The following is a 25,191-nucleotide window of genomic DNA, read 5'->3' on the forward strand; positions in this document are numbered from 1 at the left end:
ACATTCCCACTGGAAAAGTAGGCGGCAGCCTACTTTTCGAGTGCTGAAGGCGCAAGCTTTCTAGGGGGGTTTGGGGGCATGCCCCCCCCACCACCCCCCCCCCAGAAAATTTTGAAATTTAGATGCTTGGAAATGCTATTCTATTTAGGCCTTAAGGCCACAATAAGGGAGAATTGATGTACTCCATACTCCCCACCCCTCTCCGCAATGCTCGAATGGCCAATTTCCGTACCATCCCCTCGTCGAGTGTGGCAATTAACTCCTGAAGACAGTGGTAATGCAGTCCCTTGTATTCAGTCCCAGTCTTATATTACTTATAGGTGGTGTGAACATCTCATTTTATCGGGGCCCTACTGGATATCACTTTCGTGATGTGCCCAGGCTCCCTGTATATTATTGTTATCGTCATCATTATTATTGTCATTTCTGTTTTTATGCATTTTTATTTTAGTTATTCCTACTGACAAAGGAAGAGCTTACTAAGTATGATCAACAAGTGAATGGCCGTGCAGTAGATGCCGTGGCTGAAGCTGTTGATAGTCCGTGAGTAAACAGTGAGATGTAATATGTTTTAACCCTTTGTATGGATTAACAAAAAAAGGCCCTCTCTATGTTCCATCCTTTTTTGGCTGGCAATTATGTAAATAGATATTAGAGTGTTCATTTCTAAAGAAACTGTGTGACTACATCAATGGGGAAGTAGAAACAAATGTTTGGTTTTACATGCACAACAGAGTGATAAGGTATTTTAGTCACCATTATTAGATTTGAGTACTGGTGTTGCCAGCATTTAGCCCTTCACTCTAACAGAGGGCTAATGCTTGAAACAAATTCAGCACTCGGATCTCTTTATGGTGGCCAAATTACTTTTTCAACTCCGTTTAGATAACCAAACAATAATTTTATACACAATTATGTGTCTCGTTTTAATGTAGACTATGTTTTCACTGTTAATATTTTATGTAAATATTGGACTCCATTGAAAGCAGTCCCTTTGAACTGGACATTTCCTTTTTGAACATACTGCATTATTATAGGTACCTAATGTATTGACAGTGAAAAAAAAAATCGATAAACTACCCAAAAAATTATGTAATGTTTAAAACACAAGGAGCAGTGTTTTATCGGTATTTGCGCAGCGTGGTTTTAGACCCGATAAAACACATGCTGCGAATTTTTTGAACGGCTTCAAAAACATTCCTGGAAAAGCGTGTATCAAGAGAGGTCATAACAATGACGCTTCTGTGAACGTTGGAAATTAGCATACGAGAAAAACATTAAACACTGCATGCTAATAAGGAGGAGGTTTTATCGGATTTTAAACCCACTGCACATGATGTTTTATCGACCATTTGATAGGTCAATGGGCTTATGAATTATTAATTAGGTTTTGAAAGGTACCTAATGGCACCAGAAATGGGCATCTCTCTCATTATCAAATTGGGGTGTATACAGCTGTTTCAACAAAGGTTGTCCAAGAAAAGCGTAAAAGTGTACACAACAATGCAGAAAGGTAACTTGGGAAATACCCAATAAATTTCAATAAAAGCTCAGAATCCATAATGTCTCGACCGTACAGCGAAGACTTGAGAAAAAGTTGGCAATATGGATTCTGAGCGCCTTGAAAAGTGTTGGAAGGGGAGAGGGAGGGGGGAGGCAGGGCGCGGCAACCCGGGAGAAACAGTGGACGGGGAAGTGTAGGGGAGGCGGTAAAGAAGAGGGTCGAAGAAAGGCGGGAGGGGAGGGGGGAATATGAAAAACTACACAATATTGCGCAAAGAAGCATAGTCAACAAAAAAGGGGACGTGGGCAAATTTAGATCCCCCCAGCATCCACCCTCTTCCTCTCCTCTCTCGGAAATGTCTTCAGGGTGGAATTTTCGGAAACGGTCCGTTTGCGGTTAAATAGTGCCTAGTTGATAAAAATGACGCCATTATGATGACTACTCGTGGTCATTCGTCGTCACTCGTGTGTACTTTTAGACACAATCCGTACCCAGAGTCCCCAGGCTCCGTTTGCCAACCGTTGGCCGCCAGGAATCTGGAGAATTCGAAAAAAAGTTTTTTTTTTTGATTTCCTGCTCCGTAATGGCTTGGCCGCACAAATCCAACCTCTTTCCCAGACTATTTTCCTCCCTAATTTACAAGGGAAAAACCCTCGGAAATTGGTAGCACAGAAATCCTGCGGCAATAAAATTCCAGTACCCCGGAATCTCTTCTGGCGACCAACCGCTGGCCAAAGAGCCTGAGGACTCTGGGCACGAGATTGGCTCCTATGCAAATTACGATTGAAAAGTTGAAAGACGCTTGCCCTCAGTCACGTGTATCGAAATGAATGAATTAAGAAAGCTAAATTCTAAAGAAAAATTTTGTTGCAATAATTTATTTATTTAAGTCTCTTTCGTACAACCTGCTTATTGTAACATCTTTTAAACTTGGCTGCAGTTACACTGAGTGCTAAATGGAAAGCATGTAAATCAACATACACGTATTACACCCTCGGAATAACAAGCTCCTTTCTTGTGTTGGATTATGAGTTACTTTTATTATCTCTGAAAGACTGAATACAATTGTACGCCGAGTCACAGATTTATTTTGAGACTTTCAATCTCTGAACACGCCAACGCAACGCCATTTTGACTATTAATTCTTCGATTATAAGCGCTCGGTCACACTCCAGTTTGCATCGCGCTACTTGTACGTCACCGTCGACTGGAAAGTTGGAAACTCTTACTCTACTTCGAACGACGCCATGAACCGTGTTCCTGCTGGTTACTCAATTCACTGTTCACCATGATTCTTGTTAAGGTGGGTCGAATCTTCACGGTTACTAACACAGGTCACTTCGAATCCATCATCAGCAATGATAGTATCCACAGATTCGCTATTTTCCAATGTTCCTATTAAGGTGCCGCACGAGCTACAAAGCTTACAATGGCGACCAAAATGCACCAAACACAGCTGGCCATCGTCACACGTAACGTGACTCACAGAAAGCAGTCGAAACGTCGCAATTTATAATTACAAAAACGGTTTTAACATTTGCTTCAACATGCGTTCAACACAGTTGTTGAACCAAATGTCGGGGGCGTTTGAACAGGTCGTTCAACATTGTTGAAAGCGTGTTGAATCAAATTTAAATTGGTTTAAACTTTTATTCAACTTTGAACGAACATTTTCTTTGTTCTTGAAAATGTTGAATGGCGTTGAAACCGTTTGAACACTCCGTTCATCCAACATCCGTTCAACTTTTGTTGATCAAATGTTGGGCAAATCGTTTAAACGGGTCTTTGTTTAAACGGACCTTTAAGTGACTCTATCGTGAGACAAAGGGTAAAATTATCAAACCATATACAGGGCACTAGTATTCTTAAGGGCTTTTTTTCACCCTGACAATCACACTTCGCAAGATTATGAGACTAACAGCTTTAAATCACTGAGCTTAAATGTACAGTTATGATGGTGAGCAATTTTCCTAGGACGTGAAGTGTTTTTGTTTAGTTAGGTTTACTTAACGGTTGGCAAGGGCGAACCGTACATATGTTTGGTATCAAAGTTATGTCCTGGTGGCAATGTGTCCAAATCAAAGGATTATAAGTCCGAGAAGGACGACTGCCGCGGCTACAAGTGTGAGGAACATATCCTTACTAATTGTGGGACCTGCAAAGAAAAATAAAAAAAAAAGCTCGTTTGCGTTAAAATAATAACATGAAGTGTTGTGATGAATGTGAATGGCAGAATTTGAAACGACCACGTCGGATCAAAATTGTCTCCATGGCATTTTCGATGATTTTAGCTTGTTTGATTTAATTACACTACACAGCTGAAGTAACCCAAAAACTGATCAAAAGCTGTTGTTTACATTGTAGTTTGTTAGTGAACAAAATGGCAAATAGCATGATTACAACATGCTAGGGGACATGGTTTTCATATCGTTGCTTCAAAAGACTAATAATTCGTAAAAGTAAAATGGAATGCTTGACGTGAAAATTGCCTGCTCAGTTCATACAAAAGCCACAATATTATACACTACGTAGTAAATACTTTAACGATTGTCCAATATACAAAGGACCTATATTTTGGAGTGTTTGGTTTAGTCAAGTGAGTTGATAAGGTAAACGGTACACTTAAGGAGGGTGCTTTCTAACAAAGAAGTATCAGTTTTGTTTGGTTTATGACTATGCGGGGAAAGCAGATCTTAGCAAGGGCGATTGGCGAACTTTTTTTTTTTAGAGATAATAAAGCAACATTTATTCTAAAAAACAGTAAACTTCAAAGCAATGTATGGTGCTAACTTACAAATTGAGGCTTTATTATCTCTGAAAAATGCAGTTACCCCAAATTTTCTTTTTGGATACCAAGAGCATTTACTAAGTTCTGCTTTCTCTGCAAAGTTTTAAACCGCGTAAAAATACCCCTGTCTTAGTAGGAAACTCGAATATCTCGAGATGCGCTAAACGCATGCGCAGTAACAAAGTAGGCACCGTCCTTAAGTAACCATGTCAACAAATTTCGAGCCATTACAAGTAACTGACCTGAATTACGTGGCGGTTTTTTCTTGTCTGCGCTGTTGTCACCAACTACAAAACAAGACCATACAAGGCTTCTTAAGTGGGCCGTTTTAACTCTATGTTTCGGTCTGCAATGCTACATTAGAGAACTTAAGCAACGACGACGACAAGGCAACGAGAACGACACAATGCAATAGGTTTAATGGCCCTGCACATGCGTGAAATTGTCGTTAATATAGAAATTAAGCGCCACGTTTACGACAAACGACAAGTGTGACATTCCCAAGGACTTCACAGCAAATAGTTCAATTTTCAGTCCCTCTGCATTTGACAACTGGGACTCCTCAATTTCAATTTAGTTATTAAAAGACAGTTTAGATGGTGTTTAACAAAACCACGTTCTAAACCATTTTCCATTTTGCCAACAATCACATCTAAGCATTGTCTGCTGCCGACGATAACAAGAAGGCTTGTATCCCTGACTAGAAAACTATTTATCTACTTAAAATAAACCACTTATAAACAGATTTGTATGTCCACTGATTGTCTTAAGCCGCGGCCTAAGTAAGACTTGGTTTAAATAACTGGCCCCACTGTTTTCGATTTCTCCCTGTAGGGATTCGGATTATCGTCATTCTACTATAATTCACATTTAACACTGTATTAAGAACACTGCTTCTGTGATTTCAATGGGAAATGGAGAGGTTGCAGTAATGGGAGGATCCTTGTTGGCCTCGTAAGTTAATTGGCCGTGGATTTGTTAAAGATAACATTTATCAATAATTCAACATCCAGGACACACTAAAGTCCCAAGCCTTGCACAGCTTCCGAGCTAGCAACCGTCTATGGAGCCATCACCTCTCACTGATCAAAGTTAGACAGCTGCTTTCTTACTTTAGCCAAATCCTTGAGGGGATCAGCATTTTCAAGCACGAATGATATGTCAGCTACATGCAGGGTTAACTTCAGTCAAAAAAGGAACATAAAAACAAAATTCCTCCGCTTGGAATATCTGTTGCCGTCAATCTTGTTTTGCAATTTTAAAAGACTGCGAGGATAAGGGACCGTTCATTTTTTATGGGCATGGGGGGGCTGGTGGGATTTGGTTAATTGCCACTACGAAACTGTATGACCCCCCCGTAGCATGCAATTTTTTTCCACATGGCCCCCCCAAGCAGAAACTATTTTTTCCTAATGACCCCCCCACCCCCCCTCCCGCCCAATTAGAAATAAATCATACTCCTAACTTTAACAAAACGCTTAAATGTACTGTTTATATCAAAGATAAACGTAATTGTTACTGTGATTTCTTTATAGTACTATTAAAAAGTTACCGTTCTCTGCTTAGGTAAAGATTTTTTCTTGTTTAAAAAAACGTTTTATAGATAGCAACACGTTTACGGCAACGGCAAACCCTAAATTTCCAGTTAGATTCTCAAAGGACCTATAAAAATAAATCAAGCAAACGGTTAAAGTGAAATTACTCCCCTTCGAGTAGAAACAATTAATACACGTAGATCTGACTAACAAAATACGGATCAAAGCATACCAATCAACGATTACGAGTCATATTAAACAGAATAAAACAGCGGACACACAGATATCAGGCGCGTAGGTAAGGGTTAGATAGGGGTGTTCGTTGAGCCCCAAATATTGCTGAGCACCGGAGGCGCTCTTACTAGGGGGGTCCGGGGGCATGGTCCCCCGGAAATTTTTGAAAATCTAGGGTCCCAGAAACCTCAATTTCCTGCATTTTGAGACCCATTTTAGGCAAATCACAAATTTGTTTTACAGCAGCTTTTTGAGCTATATACATCATTTCTGCGGCATAATTGTTTCAACTTTTCCGCGCCCTGTCAAGTTCTGATAGCTATTCGATCTGCTGATAGTCATACACCAAGCTGGTAAACTGCATCATTCTCGGGTGTAGGCCTTCGAACAAATTGACTATATCTCGTCAAGATTGACAGGCATATCATATTTGATATGCATTAGAAACAGGGCGGACATTCTACTCTCTCGCATGGTACACCTCATGTAGTTGTTCAACCTCCTCATTGTGCTTTTTCTTCTGCCATTATTGATCTTCAAAGGGGGTTCGTTCGAACCCCTTGAAACCCCCCTCCTACGCGCCTGGATATTAAAGTACTGCTATTAAAAATGACAGTTACAAGCTTTTCTGAAGATGGCCTACGGCTCAGATTTACCGTCAACTGAAGTCACCAACAACAGTTCTATTATTAAAAACTAATCTGTATGTTCACACTAGGCATACTACTGAGTCTACTGATACTCCTGGGTCCAAATAATTTACTAATCAACAGTCTTTATAAAAGTGAGTACTATTAAACAAAACATTAAACAATCTATTGATATAGTTCTGAGTACAACCACTTTGTAGAAAACTACTCCCCCACGGATGATTCAATAGTGAGACTGTTACGTTTTTATATTAATTTGAACTTGTACAAACATAGGTGTCTACTTCAGTTTATATTCATTATTGCTTTTCCAACAGATATGCTTCATTTCCTCAGTTGTTGTTAATATAAAATGCAGATTTCGACCTCAGTATGTTAAACAAAATAAAAGTTGTTAGGAAAATCGAACTAAATAAAATTGAAATAATATTCAATTTCTTCATCTGTTTCTGTGTTGAGCCACTTTCAATTTCCCCTACTAGCCAATTATTGCTGGTGACCCCCCCTCTTTCACTCAATTTTTTTTGGTAGCCCCCCCCCTTTAGGACCATTTTTTTTCTCGTTTCCAATTCATGAATTTTTCAGAAGCGATGTTTTATGAAAATTATTTGACATCGGATTTCCATACAAACACTGTTATTTCAAGCCTGTTTGCCTACCCGTCAAAATGGCGTCGAAAACCGTGATAAGGCCTATCATAAATTAAAAGCTTGATCACTCAATACAGTACTGTGCAAAAGTAATGAGAGCAAATTTCGACAAGGTTCGTCGAAATTCGGCGAAAAGTAGCGAAAAACAGCGAAATTTCGAAGGACACTAAACTTGAACAAATCTTCCGCAAATTTTCGAAGCCGCTATTGTTTTGACACGCTCGAAATACGGCCTTGTTGGCGAAATACAACTCGAAAATTCGTTCGAATTTCTCATTACTTTTGCACAGTACTGTAAGTTAAACACAATTCCAGACTTTTGATTAGCTTAATTAGCGGTCATTGTAACATGTCCAAGGAACAGCAGCCACTAATCATTGTCTGCTCGTTATTTTAATGACTTCTGGAGCCAATAGAAAATAATGGGGACTAGATAGGAGAATTTGTTCTTTGACATTAGTGGTTTAAAGGGCTAAAAAAATAAATGAGTACTCACCTAAAACATTGACATAAGTGGAAGACACAATCATTCCATGAGTATTCTCAGCCACACATTGATAAATACCAGCCTCATCCAATCTCACGAATTTGAAACGGAGCTTATTAACATCCCGTGTGACCTGTGTTCTGTTCAAGGAAAACACACAAACGTTTGTTCAGCTGTACTGTAAATGAATGGCTCTTTATTAAACATTCAGCCAACTCACTCATCTACATTCTAATGTATTATTCTGGCAAACACTGTGAGAACCATGCATCTAAATGTTCTGTCGAGCATAACCATCGATAAAATAATGTCAAATTTAAGGCAGACTTTGCACCTTGCCTCGATTTAATCAAAGGACATTGCTTTATAGCATCATCATCATCGTAACCGTCATCTTTGTCATCATCATAAAAATTATGTGTTACTCAGTCACTGCTTAGACAAGAATTTAATTACAGAACATTTGGCCACCGCCTGTGGCCTATATGAAGGATACTCTTTACCTTCTTCTTCTTTCTTTACTGTCACTATGTAAGTGTCTAGCACTTTTCTCAGAAATCTAGCAGTCCCCAGCAGACACAAATACTACTACTACTACTACTACTACTACTACTACTACTACTACTACTACTACTACTACTACTACTACTACTACTACTACTACTACTACTACTGCTACTGCTACTGCTACTGCTACTGCTACTGCTACTGCTACTGCTACTGCTACTGCTACTGCTACTGCTACTGCTACTGCTACTGCTACTGCTACTGCTACTACTACTACTACTACTACTACTACTACTAAAACAGCTATTTACAAGTTTAAAGTTCTGGATAGTAGCAGATATGTCGATATTCTAAGGAACCACACAACACTTTTTAAATTTGATAATATGTTTCGACAGAAACTTCTGTCATCTTCAGTTTAAATTACAAAGCACAGAGTTGAATTTATAGTGTAAACCAAAATGCTAATTAACTATAAGCACAAAGGAAACACGACAATGTTAGTAAAATATTACAGAGAAAGTTTTAAATTAACATGATAAAGTTGATGATTAAGTGTAGGTTATTCCCATTGAATATGAATGGCTCTAATTTTAAAATATCCAATTCACAGAAAATTTGACGCATTAAAAAGGAATCAACAATACAGCTAAAATTATGCCAGAAAATCAGCCAGCAAAAATTCAGAGTAAAAAAATCCAAGACTCATGTGTTTGACTGAAAATGGTTAACTGGTGACAACATCTCGTTTCTTCCAAAATCAACGGACACAGGCTTGGCCAGCGTTCAGGCGGCAGTCATTGATAAAATCTCCTTGTGGAATTTTGTGGAAAGGTGTCCCGGAGCCTCTTACGCGTGTGTGTACCGACCTTAAAATCTTAAAGAAAAGCAATGTTCTAATCCAAGTGACAAGAATGTGATAAGGTTACTCATTCTTTTCTGAGAGCTTCGCGGCTAGGCGTTTGAGAAAGCAATTGCAGTCGGCTCCCATCCCACCGTTGGTTCCAAAAACTAGGGGAGTGAAAGATTCCATTTCAACGTCCAGCACCCTCTGTTGGTACTTCCACTTTTTCTCCTCCTCTTTCACTTTAAAGATTGTGGATGTTGCTTATCCATGGTTACACTTGGAGTTAACATGCGTTACTCTGACATCGAAAAATGCAGTAACTCCTCGAGATCAAAAGCCCCTTGCCTTCATGTCCACCCTTGCCTCCGGACTTGATCTTTGAACTCTTGAGATCCGATGACGGCCCCTAAGTGGCGCTGACCTTCAGTTATTATTATTATTATTATTATTATTATTATTATTATTATTATTATCATTATCATTATCATTATCATTATCATTATCATTATCATTATCATTATCATTATCATTATCATTATCATTATCATTATCATTATCATTATCATTATCATTATCATTATCATTATCATTATCATTATCATTATCATTATCATTATTATTATTATTATTATTATTATTATTATTATTATTATTAACTTGTAGGAGTCTAAAAGATGAGCATGTAAGTGAACTTACGTGTCTGCCAAAATTTCTTGTCCATCTCTGTACCACCGAAAAGTTGGCTTAGGAATAGCGTACACATCACAAGTTAATGTCTTATTTCCATATATATCAATGGTTTCCTTGCTTTTTGGAGGGCTCCCAGATGTCCATCTTGGACTAGCTGAAAATAAGGGTTTATATCAATATTATTGAGAAGATGTACAAAAAGATAAAAAGAAAAGACAAAGTAAACAAAAAAGCACACACTCGCTTCATGGTGGATACATGCAGTCTTCATTTAAACTGCCTGGTGAAGGACGGTGCCCCCTAGTCCTTTCGCTACTGCTAATACGTTCTGCGTATCTTGGGATGGTTTGAGAACAACCTTGGGTTTCCTATGGGCGGCGTCTTCTAATACAGATATTTTTGCGTGGTTTACAACTATATACAGCTATTTCAATTAACGTTGTCGGATCAAAGAATAAAGCTACAAGACAAGACCTCAAGATTCTGTGGATTTTTTTATGAATAAGTTCATCAAAATCAGCTATGCCTCTTCGGTCCAGTGAATATATACTATGGCGAGCCATTTGGATGAAAGAAATGTTAGGATATCAAATGGATTAGGTGGAAGCCTCTTTGAAGATTTCTTTAGGCTTTAAGCTTTAATCTGACAACGTTAATTGAAATAGCTGTATACAGGAAAAGTAGAGTTTAGCAAAGGTTGTCAGTATCCAAAAGAAAATTGGGGGTCACCATACATTTTTTCAGCGATAATTGATGTTCAATTTAACAACAACAAAAAATAATAAAAAAATAACGCCATACATTTCTTCGTATTTTAAAGGTTTTCGAAATTAATGTTGCTTAGTTATCTCTGAAAAATGCACTGCTACCCCCAATTATTTTTTTTGGATATCCTTTTCCCACAGTCATAAACTGTATAAAAATACCTTGGCGTTAGGAGACCGTCCTTGAATGCCATGATTTTGGAAGTTTTCATGGTTTAACTTTGTTATATGTTTGAGATTTTAAGGATGCTCTGTTAAGCAGCAGACATGTACATTGTGGGCTCTGTCCAGAGCCCAAGGCATCCATCAGGATAATTATATATTAAGAAGTTTGTTTATCTTTTATAACTTAAGGGGATATATTGTTGTACAGTAAATACATCGTTCATTTTATTTTAGTAAGTTCAACAAATGCTGATGTACACATGAAGCGCAGTTTTTCGTCACAGCGCCTATGAAGAACCACAAGAGACAATTGAGCGACAAAGATTACCGGCTGAAGCTTCTAAAAAGACTTACCTGAGAAAATCTGTTTAACCCAGTGGAGAAGCAAAAAAGCTTTATTTGCATACCTAAGGATGGTGCCTACTTTTGCTACTGCACATACATTCTGCGCATCTCGAGATACTCGGGTTTCCTATGGGTGGCGCCTACTAATACAGGGGTATTTTTGCGCAGTTTAAAACTATGCGAAGAAAGCAGAACTTGGCAAGTGCTCTTGGTGTACAAAAGAAAATTGGGAGTAGCCATGTATTTTTCACAGATAATCAAGTTTCAAGTTGGGAAAAATTGCTTTTTGTTTTACAGCTTTTTCTTACACGGTGATTACCTTTAAGAAGTGTGTGGTTACGTTTTGGTTTCCCGGCAATAGCCCTTGCTAAGATCTACTTTCCCCGCATGTCAAAGACTGCGCAAAAATACCGGTACTTCCTTAATTACGAGTAGGCACCGTTCTTAAAGCTCATAAAAACAAGATAAAAGAAGTCTACTGAGTTATTATTCATGCTACGTGACAACGGTGTCTTGCTGTATTAACAACATTGAGGCTAACAAATTGATATTCTTGCGAAAGTGTTGCAAGAAAGTCAAGCCTTTAGTACTAACAGTTTTTGGTGGGTGACACTGGCAACTTGCTGTATCAACAACATTGAGGATAACAAATTGATATTCCAAGGAAGTCAAGCCTTAGTACTAACAGTTTTCAGGCTCTCGCAAGATGAATCTTTCATCTCTCTAGATGCAAATCACACCTCTTGACACAAGCATCTTGTCTCTCTAGGCCACACTCGTCTCCAGAGTCGAGAGTCACATCTCACTAGGAAGATGACAACTTTTCTTTGAGGGTTACAGACTGCACTTCACTTATTTCTAACCTGTATTGCAACTAAATTCATATTACACATACCTTCCACCACCAGGCTTGTAGTTCTTGGTTGAGCACTTCCTTGGGAATTCTCAGCCTCACAAGTATATGTGCCTTCATGAAAATCTCTTTGCACTTTGACAATAATCAGCCGCCTTCCACGGAATGCCTTTGGGATCTCCATTGAGTCTTTCCCATGCGTGAGTATCACCCCATTCATCTTCCAAGTTATTTTTGGTGCAGGTCTGTATAAAGTAACAATGTTTTGCTGTATGCTAGTATACACATCATAGGAATTTTCGCATTAATTTGGACTATAAGGAAATAATGGCAAAAAGGACAAAAGAAAACATAGACAAATGTTAAAAGCTTAAAATTGCTTTGAGAAAGTTAAATGTTCCTCATTTGAGTACCAAAAGTAATAATAATTATTGTCTTCTGGTAGAGCATGTGGCAGATGTAGAATAAACAACATGGCACAGCAAAAGCTAGACTCGTACTTTAGTTGTAAAGTACAGTGTACCTACATGTAATCTCCAAGAAAGAAGAGAAGCCGAACAAAATTCTGATGGAGCTAGATTACGATGAGGCGGACAAAGGAACTATATGGCAAAGATTAAGCAGCTGTTTCAGTGAAGAAGGACCACGTTTTCTAGAATGCATTGCTGTCAAAACAAACTGAATGCCAAAGGGTTTTTTCTATGAGCCTTTCACAGATCATGATTAACTTTGACCACCCTAAGTTCCTGCAGGGCCAATATTAGGGAACTTAAGCAAAGACATTTTTGAGCCACGGACGGCAACCGGAAATTGAATGTTTCCTTTTTTGGAGCGTTTTCACACCAAAGTGTTTGTAACATCAAGCCACAATCATCAACAAGAATTTTTCCTGTCAGTGGTAAAAAGCAAAACCACGCCAAAAAAAGAAACATTCGACTTCCGGTTGCCGTTCGTGGCTCACGAACGTCTGTGCTTAAAATCCCTATTTTGGGGGGAAGGAGGGCCCTAGGACCCCTAAAGGCAAAATCCTGGTAAGGACACTGTATCACAATTTACTAATAAACAAATTGGGAGATTAGTTGTATCATTTACAAGTACCAATCCATGGGTCTTTTGCCAAGCAAGTCCTGAGGCATCTCAAGATCTAAAGTATGTAAATTACACTCACATTATTCATCTATAAGCAATTTACACTTACCTTCCAACAGCAAGGCAATATAATGTTTTATTTCTTCCATCAATGGCTTTTTCTATGCTGGCTGGAAACTCAATCCATGATGGGGCAAACAGAGTTTCAGGATCTGTTTGGCCTATGTCAACATATATATACAAATTAAAGTCAATGAATTATTTAATATCTACCTACAGGGACAGTTCAATATATTTATGGGATGACCGGGTTGAAAAATCAGAAATACTGTACAGTCGAACCTCCCTTTGCGACCACCTCTCGTAAGCGACCACCTCTCATTAGCGACCACTTTTCCAAAATACCAAAAGTTTTCAAGTCAAATCACTATAGATGGAACCTCTCGTAGGCGACCACCTCTCGTAAGCGACCACTTTTAGGGATGATTGTTTAAAATTTTCAATTGTTTTGAACCTCCCGTAGGCGACCACTTGACACACAATCTGCTGTATCTCTCACGGGTGCCTGCTGGTGTTTTTAATGCTTGTAACCACGTGCATCACAGGTTTTATAAAAGAGTTGTTAACTTTTTCTTTATGTTCCGTTCCCTGAAAAATTTAGTAAGCGCCACCTGGAGTAATAAAGAGTCAAGTTTCTTTCACAAGAATTGTCTCAATCGTTGTATTAAGTAATCAGTTGTGAGATACAAACAATAATCACCATAGACCCTAAGTTTTTTGGCCTAGAATAATTTTGGACCAGTCTTAATATAATTGTAGCAAAGAAAAGTTATTACTATGGGTTTCGATAAGCACTGGCAAAAGTTACCCGAAATTTAGACCCCCTGTGGTCTGACCTCTGGTAAGCGACCACTCCCGTAAGTGACCAGATATCCTTGACATTATGGGTGGTTGCTTACGGGAGGTTCGACTGTATATTGTACTTTCTTTTGTAATGGCCGTTGTAGAATCTTGTTTGTTTGCTTGAATTATATTTACCTAGATTTTAGAAAGTGCTAAGTATAACCAGTTTTATATTAAGGGCCTGATCACAGACAAGGCAAATTGAAGGTGTGCGTAAAATGAGACCCTACAGTAAGTGACTTTTGATGCAGGTCAAATTCTCCTTTTATTTCACAGGCAAATATAAGGCAATTTGGAAGGAGAATCTAGCTATTTATCAGAAGTCACTTAGGGCTTTTCTCCACTCAGGCACTCCTTCAATTGTTATCAATGACTATTTTCAATTGCCAATTTTTAGCGTTTGGAAATGCATAGCCACGCACCTACATGTTTTGAGGGTGCCTGGAAACTTGCTTGTAATGTGCATATTAAGTACATCATGCAGAAAATGGCATTAAATAGACTTGAGTGATCAATGACTTACTCACAGAATGGGAAAAGTGACTTGCCAATAACAAAACTACTGCGTTTGTTATTGACAACCAATTAAGTAGTTTTCTTTTTTAAAAGAAAAACTACTTTGTTGTCAACAAGGTATTTTTCACCATTTGTAGTCAAAAGCCTGATTCACAGACGAGATGTTTTGTCATTGATAACATTTTGTTATCGACAACTACAATTAAATATATCTTATTCGATGGTTTTACATATAATACGCGCGGATATTTTGCGAGTTGCGTAGTATTTTTCCGAGCCCCGAAGGGGCAAGGAAAAATACGAGCAATGAGCAAAATGTCCGCAAGTAGAGTAACGGAGAGAAGACACCTAACAGAGAACGCTGCGCTGAACGCGTTCTTAAAGCGTTCTGCTTTGCGTTCCCTAAACGTTCCCCTAGCGTTCCCTAAGCGTTCCCTTAGCGTTCCAGTTTAAAATGGAACGCTAGAGAGAACGCGTTCAGCTAATAATCTCCAGGAACGCATTCCTTCTGACAATTTTGTGCACAGTTTAGAGTGCCCAAAACGACATTCGTTTTGGTCGGAAAAATAGGCAAACTCTAGCTTTATGCGAGACAACGGGTTGTAAATTTACATCGACTCAAAAAGAATGATTTCCAGATAGCCAATGAAATAAAGGAAGGGGACAACATAAACGTGTCCATACCAGTATTAAGTCTTTTCCTATCCGACGTTTTAATCAAACAGGGAATCTCCATGACAAATTTAACCACGCACTGGACGAAATAAAAAAATTCTCGTCTGACATTTTAATTGATGTCATCAATGAACAGATCAGACGCGAAGAAACGATAAACCTTTTTCGTTTGAACTTGCCTTTATTCTTCTGGCATATTGAAACATCGAAAAGTCAGGCAAGTACTGTACGAAAGAAATCGGGCTGGACCTGAAGTGGGACAAACTGTACTTTGCACGCTTGATGGTACACGCTAAACTATTCTTCAAATAAATACGTCATGTACTTCAATAACCTGTTTTAATAATCCTGTAAATCGGAATCTTTTAGGAAGCGATAAATCTCGACTTACATCCAAAAGTCTACCTTCGAATGCATTGTCGTACGGCAAAATATATCATCATACATCAGGATAACAGGCTCTTCGCACGGTTCCCAAGAGGTTCTGAAGCCTACAGCTGTAAATAGTTTTTCTGAATGTAAAATAATTCATCTCTTCTCATTTGAAGCCAGCTTAAATGAGTAATGAAGCTGAAGTAGGAGATTAGTGAGCATTCAAGCCACAAAAGAACCTTCATCGCATCGAACCACACCTTGTTTACAAGATCCGATCGTTGTGCGATTTTCTCAGATACAGTGTAAGCAGTATTGTAGCCAGCGGAAACTATCCAAATGAATTTCAGGAAACAATAAGCCGTCGACATTTACGAAGGATCACTTATCAAAGTTTGTTTTAGTGTTTTTTCGATAATTCTTTTGCCGTGCGTTGGATTATCATGCGCCATTTTTACGCATCATCTTTTACTGCTTTCCACTGTTTTTTTGGGCCTCGAGAATTCGTTCCCAAGAACGCGTTCTAGCCTTCTCTTAGCATTCCAGTAACGCGTTCCCTGTTAGGTTTTCTTCTGTCCGGTACTGTAAGTTTTAGCGTTCCTTTCGCGTTCCCTAAGCGTTCCACTTTGCGTTCCCTAATTTTCCAGTAACGCGTTCTCTGTTAGGTTTCTTCTGTCCGGTACTGTATTATATGTAAAACCATTGAATAAGAGATTTATTATTCCACTACAAAAATATTTTGTTATTTTGGCTTCTCTGTTTTGGTAACAGTTTTGAAATACACCCGGCATTAACTGTCCATCGGTATATGGCGCGTACGAATGACGTAAACAACGCAGAAAGCCAGTTAAATGTCTTTAATTTGATTCGATGAAATGAAAAGATAAATGACAAGTGATTGGCATGCTAAAAACTTGTTTTCGAGCTTGCATCGTTTCAAAAACTATTCTTCGTCCAGTCCGGCCATTGTTGCTCCTTTTCTCTGCCTTTTCCGTCCGTATTCGCTCTGTTGTAAACCGGTCAAACCGGGACACTACAGTGTATTACGGTCTCATATTTTGCACGTTCTCTTGACTTTATTTGGTGAAATGACATAATAGTGGAATAATAAGTTATCTTAAAGAGTTGTTTGAACATTACCTGGAGGTACAGTAAGTGTCAGGGCACCAGAGAGGTAAAACGTGTTTGCGGCTGACATGGTACACTGGATACCACCTAATCCCTTAATGTCATTAACGTCCTCAAGGGTAACAAACAAGAAGACAAGGTCACCATTTGGTTTAATTAGTCGTCGCTCATTCATTTGCAGCTGGATCTTAATGTCTTTACCAGTCCAAGCGTAGTCAACCAAATTACTGGGGAAGTGGGCTGGACATTTGAAGGCTTGAGTCGTGCCAAGGGTAACTTGCTGATCAGGCCAATCTTTTTTACCTTCTTCAGTAAATTCGTCCACAACTGTCAAAAAAAGGCGGTTTATATATCGAACAATCAGTGTCGCTGATTTGATTTACTTCAACTTTCGACCAAACTAAGAGAGTACATGCAAGATCCATGCGAAAATCGCTTTTGTGCTTTTTTATTGTTTGAGGTTCGAGAAATTTATCGTTTTCTGGAAATCTGCCATAGAGATCCTCCATAAATTCTTCGAGCGTCTCTAAACTCAAAACTCAAGACTAGATACTCGATAACTTAGAGGTTCGAGGATTGTTTCGAATCGAGACTGTCAACTTACATTTGCACTGTACTATAACTTGCAAAAAAAAAGGCCACTGACAAATTTGGAGGAGAAATTAATGGTGACAACAACAGTAATAATTATTAAGAATTTAATTTTTGTTAATACTAATTCAACCACACGTATTTAGTGTATTTTAGCACAGCAATTATCAAACTTTTTACAGCAAATTATGCGTCAAATTTCGTTGAAAATAAAATTATGTGCAAAACACTTAAACTAATATCACTCAACATGAAAAAAAAACATACATCATAGACAAATGCCCTTGTACATGTATGTTGATGTACATTTCTACAGGTTAGCATGGGAAGCAGAAGTTAGGACTCTTATGGGCCATATGTCGCCAGATTGAACTTTTTTGTCCAATTTTGCAATATACTCAATCAAAACATTAAAAAAAAAAACCCTTTTCTGTCCTTTCTTGAAGGAAACATGTACATGTACGTCCTGATATGCAAAAAAAAAATAAATAAATTAAAAAAAACTGCAACCCAGTATGTTACCTGTAACAGCAACTTGTATTTTCCTGCTGAACGTTTGAACATTAGTTACAGTATCCTTGACGAAGCACTGATAACTGCCACTCTCTGTTATACCAAGGTAACTGCCTGTCAAGGTACCATCATCACCAAGCCTTCGCTTACCAAACTGTAATTCACGTTCAGAAATAAATGTATCGTTGTGCTTCCAAGACCATTTTAAGTTGCTTCCGATTGCACCACACGGCAATACAAGTGCATTTTCCTTTCTAAACACCACCTGCTCTGGGTTTATCAAATCATGGTTCAAAAAGTTTGTGATCTGTGGAGGAGGAGGTTTTGGTGATAGTTGACCTGGAAAACAGATTTTATCCAACATACACGTAAGCCACGTTTTCACCTGTTCAAAAACTCGATCCCAGGCAATGGGCAATTTCTAAGTTTCTCGACCGGCCCAGATGTCCCCAATACAGGCAAGCAACGGAAATAACACAAAACAGAGATGCGGGAGGAGTTCCCCCGTTGAATTTTTGAGCTTTTTTTTTTTTTTTACTATGATTAAGTCTAAAGAATTTGTACATTTGGGACATAATAACTCTGAAAACGGTAATCAAGGTGGAATCAAAGATTTAAAAAAAAGTTACAAATGGCGATAATAAACAGACAATAAAAGACTGTTTTAATTGTTTAATCCCCAACAAAGCTCACCATAAAACAAAACTTTTTAGTAATTAGGCGGAAAATACACACAACCAATTTTTTTTTCATTATTTTTTTTTTTCATTATTTCCGAGCTTTCAGGGAAATATAGAAAAAATCGAGTAGAACAATGACAAGGCAAGATTTCACTTTATCCAAAACCAATCAATATGCCCTACATGAACCGTTTTTTGTTTTATTTTATTTTTATTTTTTTTGTATTAATCTCCCCAAATTAATTTCTGAAAAGACTTCCGAATGCAGATTCTTCAGCTTAGAAATTGCAGATTCTGGTTTCATTCGAGGAAACGATGTTAGTTCTTGCTGTTAGGCGATACCTGCGAAACTAGATTTGAGGCGAAGAGCTACCCATACTAGTATATCCCTAAAATGTTATCCTCTTTTTAAAATGAAAAATCTACAACAGCTATGGTTAAAAATAACTCTATAACGTCACTTTATCTATTTTTTAAACTATGATATCACCGTTTTATGATGACCGCAAAACATCCCTACACCCCAGTCAACCCTCTGGGTATTGTAACGTCACCTCCACCATCACATGGCGTAGAACTCTCATTCTAATACTATTCTACATCTTCCGGCAGGGAAGGGTGTTGTGACGTCTTTTTTTGTGAAAAAAGACAATAGCCTATGACGTCACGACGTTATTTTATTACACCGCATTTATGAGATTCTGCCGCATGGAAAAGGTAACCGTGGTCCCTACCACACTACACCACACCGACCAATGCAATTTCACAAGGAAAATAACGATATATGGGACACAAAACGTTCTTTATTATATAAAAACCAATGAAATGCCAGGTGAGCTTTCGCGTGAAAACATGATATCTTCACACGTGAAAATAAAGGTATCTTCACACGTGAAAAGATCACCATTGCTATGGTTACATAATAGATCGCGCCTTTTGCAATGATTTGGTATTTAACTGGTGTTTATGTCGTCTTCTCAAACTCATTAATAATTCATCAAAAGAAAACAAAGAAAATCGCTACCGTGACCGTGGTTTGAATATGTGATCCTAAATTACCATAAAATTTTGCCAACTTTAGCCTTGAATTTCTCCAAGAATTATTGATCATTTGAGAAGCCATATCAAACACTCGAAAGTGTGTCTCATCAGACATCCAACCACCTCAAAGTCGTTTAAAAAAACTTGTCTGCGTCCCGTTTTTTCAACCTGCTTCTCAGTGTTTGGATGTCTGATGAAACACACTTTCTCGTGTTTGATCAGTATTACTTCTCAAATCCATTAATAACTCAAAAGCCAAAGACAAAGGAAATCATGCACCGTGACGTGTTTGGATATCTGATTAAAAAGTCCTAGTTTTCGCATCCTTAATTTTCTTTTCAAAATCAATCAGTTTGAGAAGTTATATCAAACACTCGTCACAGTGTTTCATCACAATACCAAAAACCTCGAAGTTCGTCAAAAATAATCCGCTACGCGTCGTATTTCCATTCTCTTCTCGGTGTTTGATATATGATGAAACACTGTGTCTTGTGTTTGATATATTCGGCTTGAAAAATATTTCAAGAGTGAGCGCAGCGAACTCGTGAAATATTTTTCAAGTAATATATCAACACTCGAGGAAAAAAATAATAAATATTTTTTTCAACATTCAAGGAAAAATTTTGTATCTCCGCGCGGTCATGTAATATCCTCTAAGCACGTAGGAGTGAGAAGGCGAATTGAAAGCAACCCATTTCTGTACTAATTTGCCAAAGTAAAGAGGCAGAAAGTGGAAACTATTAGAGGAATCCACGTCATTGTGAAAAACCAGACGAAATCAGTACCTGCAACGAGAAACAATATTCAAATGATGCATATAATAACACATAGCCTCTGTTGGCGTCTTATTCGCCGGCGCATGACCTAAACATAGGGACCATTACATTTTGTAAATAGTCGCGGAATATGTCCAAATATATGAAGCCCTCGGTTGTTTAAGAGGCAGATAACTTTATACCCGCGATCCAGCGAATATTAAGATGTGTGCTAATAAACACATTGGGTCAATTAATTAAACAGAGACTACCTTAGTGCGCGGCTTAAGACAATCAGGGGGCTCCCAAATCTTATTATAAGTGGAGTCTAAGAAGATATATAGTTTTTCTAGGCTGGGATGCAAGCCTTCTTGTTACCGTCAGCGGAAGACAAAGTTTAGATATGACTGTTGGTAAAATCAGTTGAAAATGGCTTAGAACGTGTTTTTGTTAAACACTGTCTGAACTGTCTTTTAATAACTGACCCATTTTATCCATCGATGGCCACGCATTTTTTCCCAACTGTGGCAATAAGAATTATATGGACAACAGTGAAAACAATATGCGTGCTAATATTAGGATTACCTTTGATAAGAGCTAGATTGAGCGTAAAAGGGACAGAAAGATAAAATCAGTGAAAGTCTCGTAACTTCTTTGCAGAATACAGTAATTGTGCCGTCACACCAAGGAACATTTGATTCATGGACAATGATTGCACAAGAATGATCTTTTCCCTAAACGTGTTGTAATTTCCGCCCCAAACATTACTGAAATTTTTAGACTTTTTTAGTATTAAATGATTGGCCAATATTTCTAGACTAGTACACAACTTTTCGCAGTTATAACAATCATTGTACAATTCCACGTCAGTTCGAATCAACGTAACCCTGCGCAAGTGCTTTAATTTCCGTTTTTACCAAGATCAAGATCATGATTTCGATCATGTAAATACGTTTAATTCCGTTAAGTGGATACACAGTTGTTAAACTTTGCTGGTTATATTGCCCTATCTCGGCTAAGACTGAAATATCGGTCGAGGAAGCGGAACAGTAATTATTTAAAAAGTACAAGGCTGAATTGAAGAAATATTTACCTTTTCGTTAAGTCTTTCATTGGGCTTGTCAAAGGTCAACCCGCAATTTGCAAACGCTACGTGCCTCACATTAAATTAGTAAATTAAACTCAAACTAAGTAAAATAAGTCAAAGAGATGCGAATAAATGCAATATCTCTTGCTTTTCGGAAGTAATGTAAGAGCTTGCCATTATTAGTCTAGGGGGTGCGTATTTTTTTTTTTTTTTTCAAATCTGAAAAGGCAATCATACCTAATAGACCTCTTCGTATAAAGACGGTGAAAATACAAATGCATAACAAAGACCTGAAACGGCTGACACATCCTGTGCGTTGGTCGTGACGAAAACTGTTTACCTTTGGAAACCGCAAGAACTCAGCTAACTGCCGAAGCAAAGAAATTATCCGATTACCTTTTGACCCAGGAATTTAAAGAGTACGTGACAGGAATATAATTGCAGCGAGAAGACACGACGTGCTCTCACTACCGCAAAAAAAAGAACAAACGACAAATCTTTTTGCATACATTTTCTTTTAAATCTAAAATTCTGATGAAAGCCTCAGCAAGGACAGTTTTGAGGACACAGACGATTCCTATTTTTTTTTTTTTTTAATCTGCGGCTTACTACTTAACCGAGAATGATGCTTTCGCAGTGACTTCATCAAATTCTGCTCACGTGTATGCTTGAGGAAATTATACCGGACTACGAGCACATTGTAAAACACATGCTAACCGGAAAATTGAATTTCTTTCTCAGATCTTGAGTGTATAAAGCGTTCGCCATAAAGACGTTCTTTTTAACAAAAACTAGAGGCCACTGATTGGGTTGCTAAGGAAGCCTGGCTATGGGCTTCTTATATTCCCACCCCCTCGCCTTAAACCAAAAAAAAAAAGTCATACAAGATCGTGAAAAGATAAATCGAAGTACAGTCTAAACTCTTTATTACGGACACCAAGAGGACAGCCATAAGTGTCCGCCTTATAGAGATGTCCATTTTAGAGAAGTAAGCTTTATATGAATTTCGGTTCTCAGGGACCAAGTGAACTGTCCGTGTAAGAGAGGTGTCCGCAAGTAGAGGTTCCACTTTAGAACTTAACTTTCCTTTTGATATTGACGACCAGGAGTTACTCTCGAATGTTATAGTCTTGAAAATGGTGAAATTGCAGCGGATAACGTTTAGCTAGAAACTGAGTAACTAACACATTAAACCCTTTAAAGTCTAATTACCGTTACTATCCGGGAAGCTGATTGCCAAAGAACAAGCCCACTTTACGATTGGATAGAATAAGTACGCTTAAATTACATTAATGATATCAAACTCAAACCTACTGAACCTACTTCGGGGTCGCAAGCGAATTATTTCCAAATTACATCGCTTACCTTTGAACAGGCACCCAAGAGTGACTATGTCCTAATTCAAGCGAAACTTACTCCCGTTAAGTTTATTCAAGGTGTCCAAAGCGTGGAGGATTGTTCAGAATGTAGCAATCATACGCAGCGCACAGCATATATATTTTGACAAAGCGGAACTTGGATTACGTGACGTGTAGATGTGCGGAAATTCTTTGGTGCCATGGAAGCCACTTAAAACAATATACGCAAAAGTGAATTTTTAGGTCATTTTCTGAAAACCAGTTTTTTGATCAATATTGGGCATGCGTGGTATACAGCACAACCGATAGCATCACAGGAACTGTACCGTGTTTAGTAGCTTTCATTCGAGTGGTCACACGTTAGGACACCAGACTCAAAAGTTAGAACCACCTCGTACTGTATAATAAATAGCACCACAGGAAAGTACTGCTCTGTAGCTTTTATGTGAATGGTCACACCTTAGGACTTCATTTACAGAATCAAAAGTTAGAATCTCCTTGTACGGCATATATAAACAGCACCACAGGAAAGTATTTCACACTGCGCAGCTTTCATTTGAATTGCCTCACTTTAAGACTGATTTAATTCACAGACTGAACAGTTAGAACTACCTTATTCAGCGTCAAGCAGCACTACAGAAAAGTACTATTCAGTAGCTTTCCGCCTTTTAACGGTAACACTTTAGGATTGCATCCACAGACACAGGATGAACAGGCCTGACAGAAACACCTTGTATTGATTTAAATTGACTTCAAAATTGTAAAACGGTTTACCTTTGGAAACCGCAAGAAGTCAGCTAACTGCCGAAGAAAAGAAATTATCCGATTAACTTTCGACCCAGGATTTTATAGAGTACGTGACAGGAAACATAATTACAGCGAGAAGACACGACGTGCTCCCACTAGCGCCAAAAATGAACAAACCACAAACCTTATTGCATACATTTTCTTTTAAATCTAAAATTCTGATGACAAGGCGCCTCAGCAGACAAATTTTCAAGGACAGTTTTACGGACACAGACAATTCCTATGAAATTCCTATTTTTTTTTAAGTCCGTGGCTTACTACTTAACCGAGAATGACGCTCTCGCAGTGACTTCATCAAATTCTGCTCACGTGTATGCTGGAGGAATTATGACAGACTACGAGATCACATTGTAAAGCACATGCTAACCGGACGATTGAATTTCTTTCTCAGATCTTGAGTGAATAAAGCGTTCGCCTTAAAGACGTTCTTTTTAACACAAACTAGAGGCCACTGATTGGGTTGCTAAGGAAGCCTGGCTATGGGCTTTTCATTTTCCTCAAAACACGGCGTCATACAAGATCTTGAAAAGATAATCAAAGTCACCAGTCTGAACTCTTTATTACGGACACCAAGAGAACAGCCATATATAGGTGTCCGTATTGTATATAGAGTTGTCTGTTTTAGAGAAGTAGGCTTTATATGGATTTCGGTTTTTCAGAGTCCAAGTGAACTGTCCGTGTAAGAGAGGTGTCCGCATAAAAGAGGTGTCCGCAAGTAGAGGTTCCACTTTAGAACTTAACTTTCCTTTTGATATTGACGAGCAGAAGTCACACTCGAATGTTAAAGTCTTGAAAATGTTGAAATTGCAGCGGATTAGGTTTAGCTAGAAACTGACTAACTAACATATTAAAACCTTTAAAGTCTAATTACCCTTACTATCTGGGAAGCTGATTGCTGATGAACAAGCCCACTTTACGATTCGACAGAACAAGTGCGCTCAAATTACATTAATGATATCAGACTCAAACCTACTGAACCAACTTCGGGATTGCAAGCGAATTATTTCCAAATTACATCGCTTACCTTATTCGTACTAATTTTCGCGGGCACTTAATTTCGCGAATTTGGAACACGAATATTTCGCGAGCATTAATTCTCGCGATTTTGCAAAAAATGATAAATTTAGGGCATTTAATTTCGCGAAAATTGACAAAAGACAGACTTAGAAAACCGTTTTTTATTGAATAATCACTTAAATAACGATTGATTTACAATCATGATTTGCAATTACGTATGAGAAATAGCGTTGATAATCAGACAAATCAATCAAATTAATGCTACTGCAATATTGTACTTTAAAATAAAAGTCAATTGTAAACATATCATTTTAAACACCTATGCCACACAGTTCGATGACTGCACGAAAGATGTTTTGAAAGAGCTACATCATGATGTACAAGAAGAAGAAATGAGTGATTCGGATGAAGAAAGTGCTGAAGTAGAAGATAAATAAACTGTTGACAATTACCATGTAAGCTAAAAACGCAGTTAATCATTTATTAAAGCAATTATAGAAGTGTATTAAATTTCGCGTGTTTAATTTTCGCGTATCCTAATTTAAGCGAGTCTTTCATTTCGCGATTTTTTACAAATCGCGAAATTAAAGCCTCGCGAAAATTAGTACGAATAAGGTAGTTCTTTATTCAGTGAAACTTT

The 25,191-nt window shown here is 38.1% G+C and overlaps 2 protein-coding genes across 5 annotated transcripts in view; both read right to left on the reverse strand.

The window, feature by feature from the left end:
* The window catches only part of LOC146466339 (fibronectin type III domain-containing protein-like), an 81,897-nt gene extending 59,044 nt beyond the window's left edge, over nucleotides 1–22,853 (reverse strand). The window contains exons 1-12 of one of the 4 annotated variants that reach the window (XM_085127445.1): nucleotides 22,735–22,820; nucleotides 21,607–21,736; nucleotides 20,233–20,312; nucleotides 17,816–18,146; nucleotides 16,715–17,029; nucleotides 13,218–13,329; nucleotides 12,062–12,264; nucleotides 9,899–10,046; nucleotides 7,858–7,988; nucleotides 4,535–4,579; nucleotides 3,509–3,659; nucleotides 3,110–3,434 (exon numbers count right to left, since the gene is read on the reverse strand). In XM_085127445.1, the coding sequence (XP_084983571.1) occupies nucleotides 3,583–3,659; nucleotides 4,535–4,579; nucleotides 7,858–7,988; nucleotides 9,899–10,046; nucleotides 12,062–12,264; nucleotides 13,218–13,329; nucleotides 16,715–17,029; nucleotides 17,816–18,146; nucleotides 20,233–20,286 (1,416 nt within the window). In that variant the 5' untranslated portion in view covers nucleotides 20,287–20,312; nucleotides 21,607–21,736; nucleotides 22,735–22,820 and the 3' untranslated portion in view covers nucleotides 3,110–3,434; nucleotides 3,509–3,582. Of the gene's footprint in view, nucleotides 1–3,109; nucleotides 3,660–4,534; nucleotides 4,580–7,857; nucleotides 7,989–9,898; nucleotides 10,047–12,061; nucleotides 12,265–13,217; nucleotides 13,330–16,714; nucleotides 17,030–17,815; nucleotides 18,147–20,232; nucleotides 20,313–21,606; nucleotides 21,737–22,734 lie in introns of all 4 variants that reach the window. The other 3 variants (XM_085127447.1, XM_085127444.1, XM_085127446.1) reach the window with 3 other exon arrangements.
* The window catches only part of LOC146466340 (uncharacterized), a 119,739-nt gene that overhangs the window by 25,348 nt on the left and 69,200 nt on the right, over nucleotides 1–25,191 (reverse strand). The gene's annotated exons all lie outside the window — the stretch shown is intronic.

The sequence above is a fragment of the Pavona decussata genome, unplaced genomic scaffold (assembly GCF_977016875.1).
Source record: "Pavona decussata unplaced genomic scaffold, jaPavDecu1.1 SCAFFOLD_145, whole genome shotgun sequence".
In the NCBI taxonomy this organism is placed as follows: domain Eukaryota; kingdom Metazoa; phylum Cnidaria; class Anthozoa; order Scleractinia; family Agariciidae; genus Pavona; species Pavona decussata.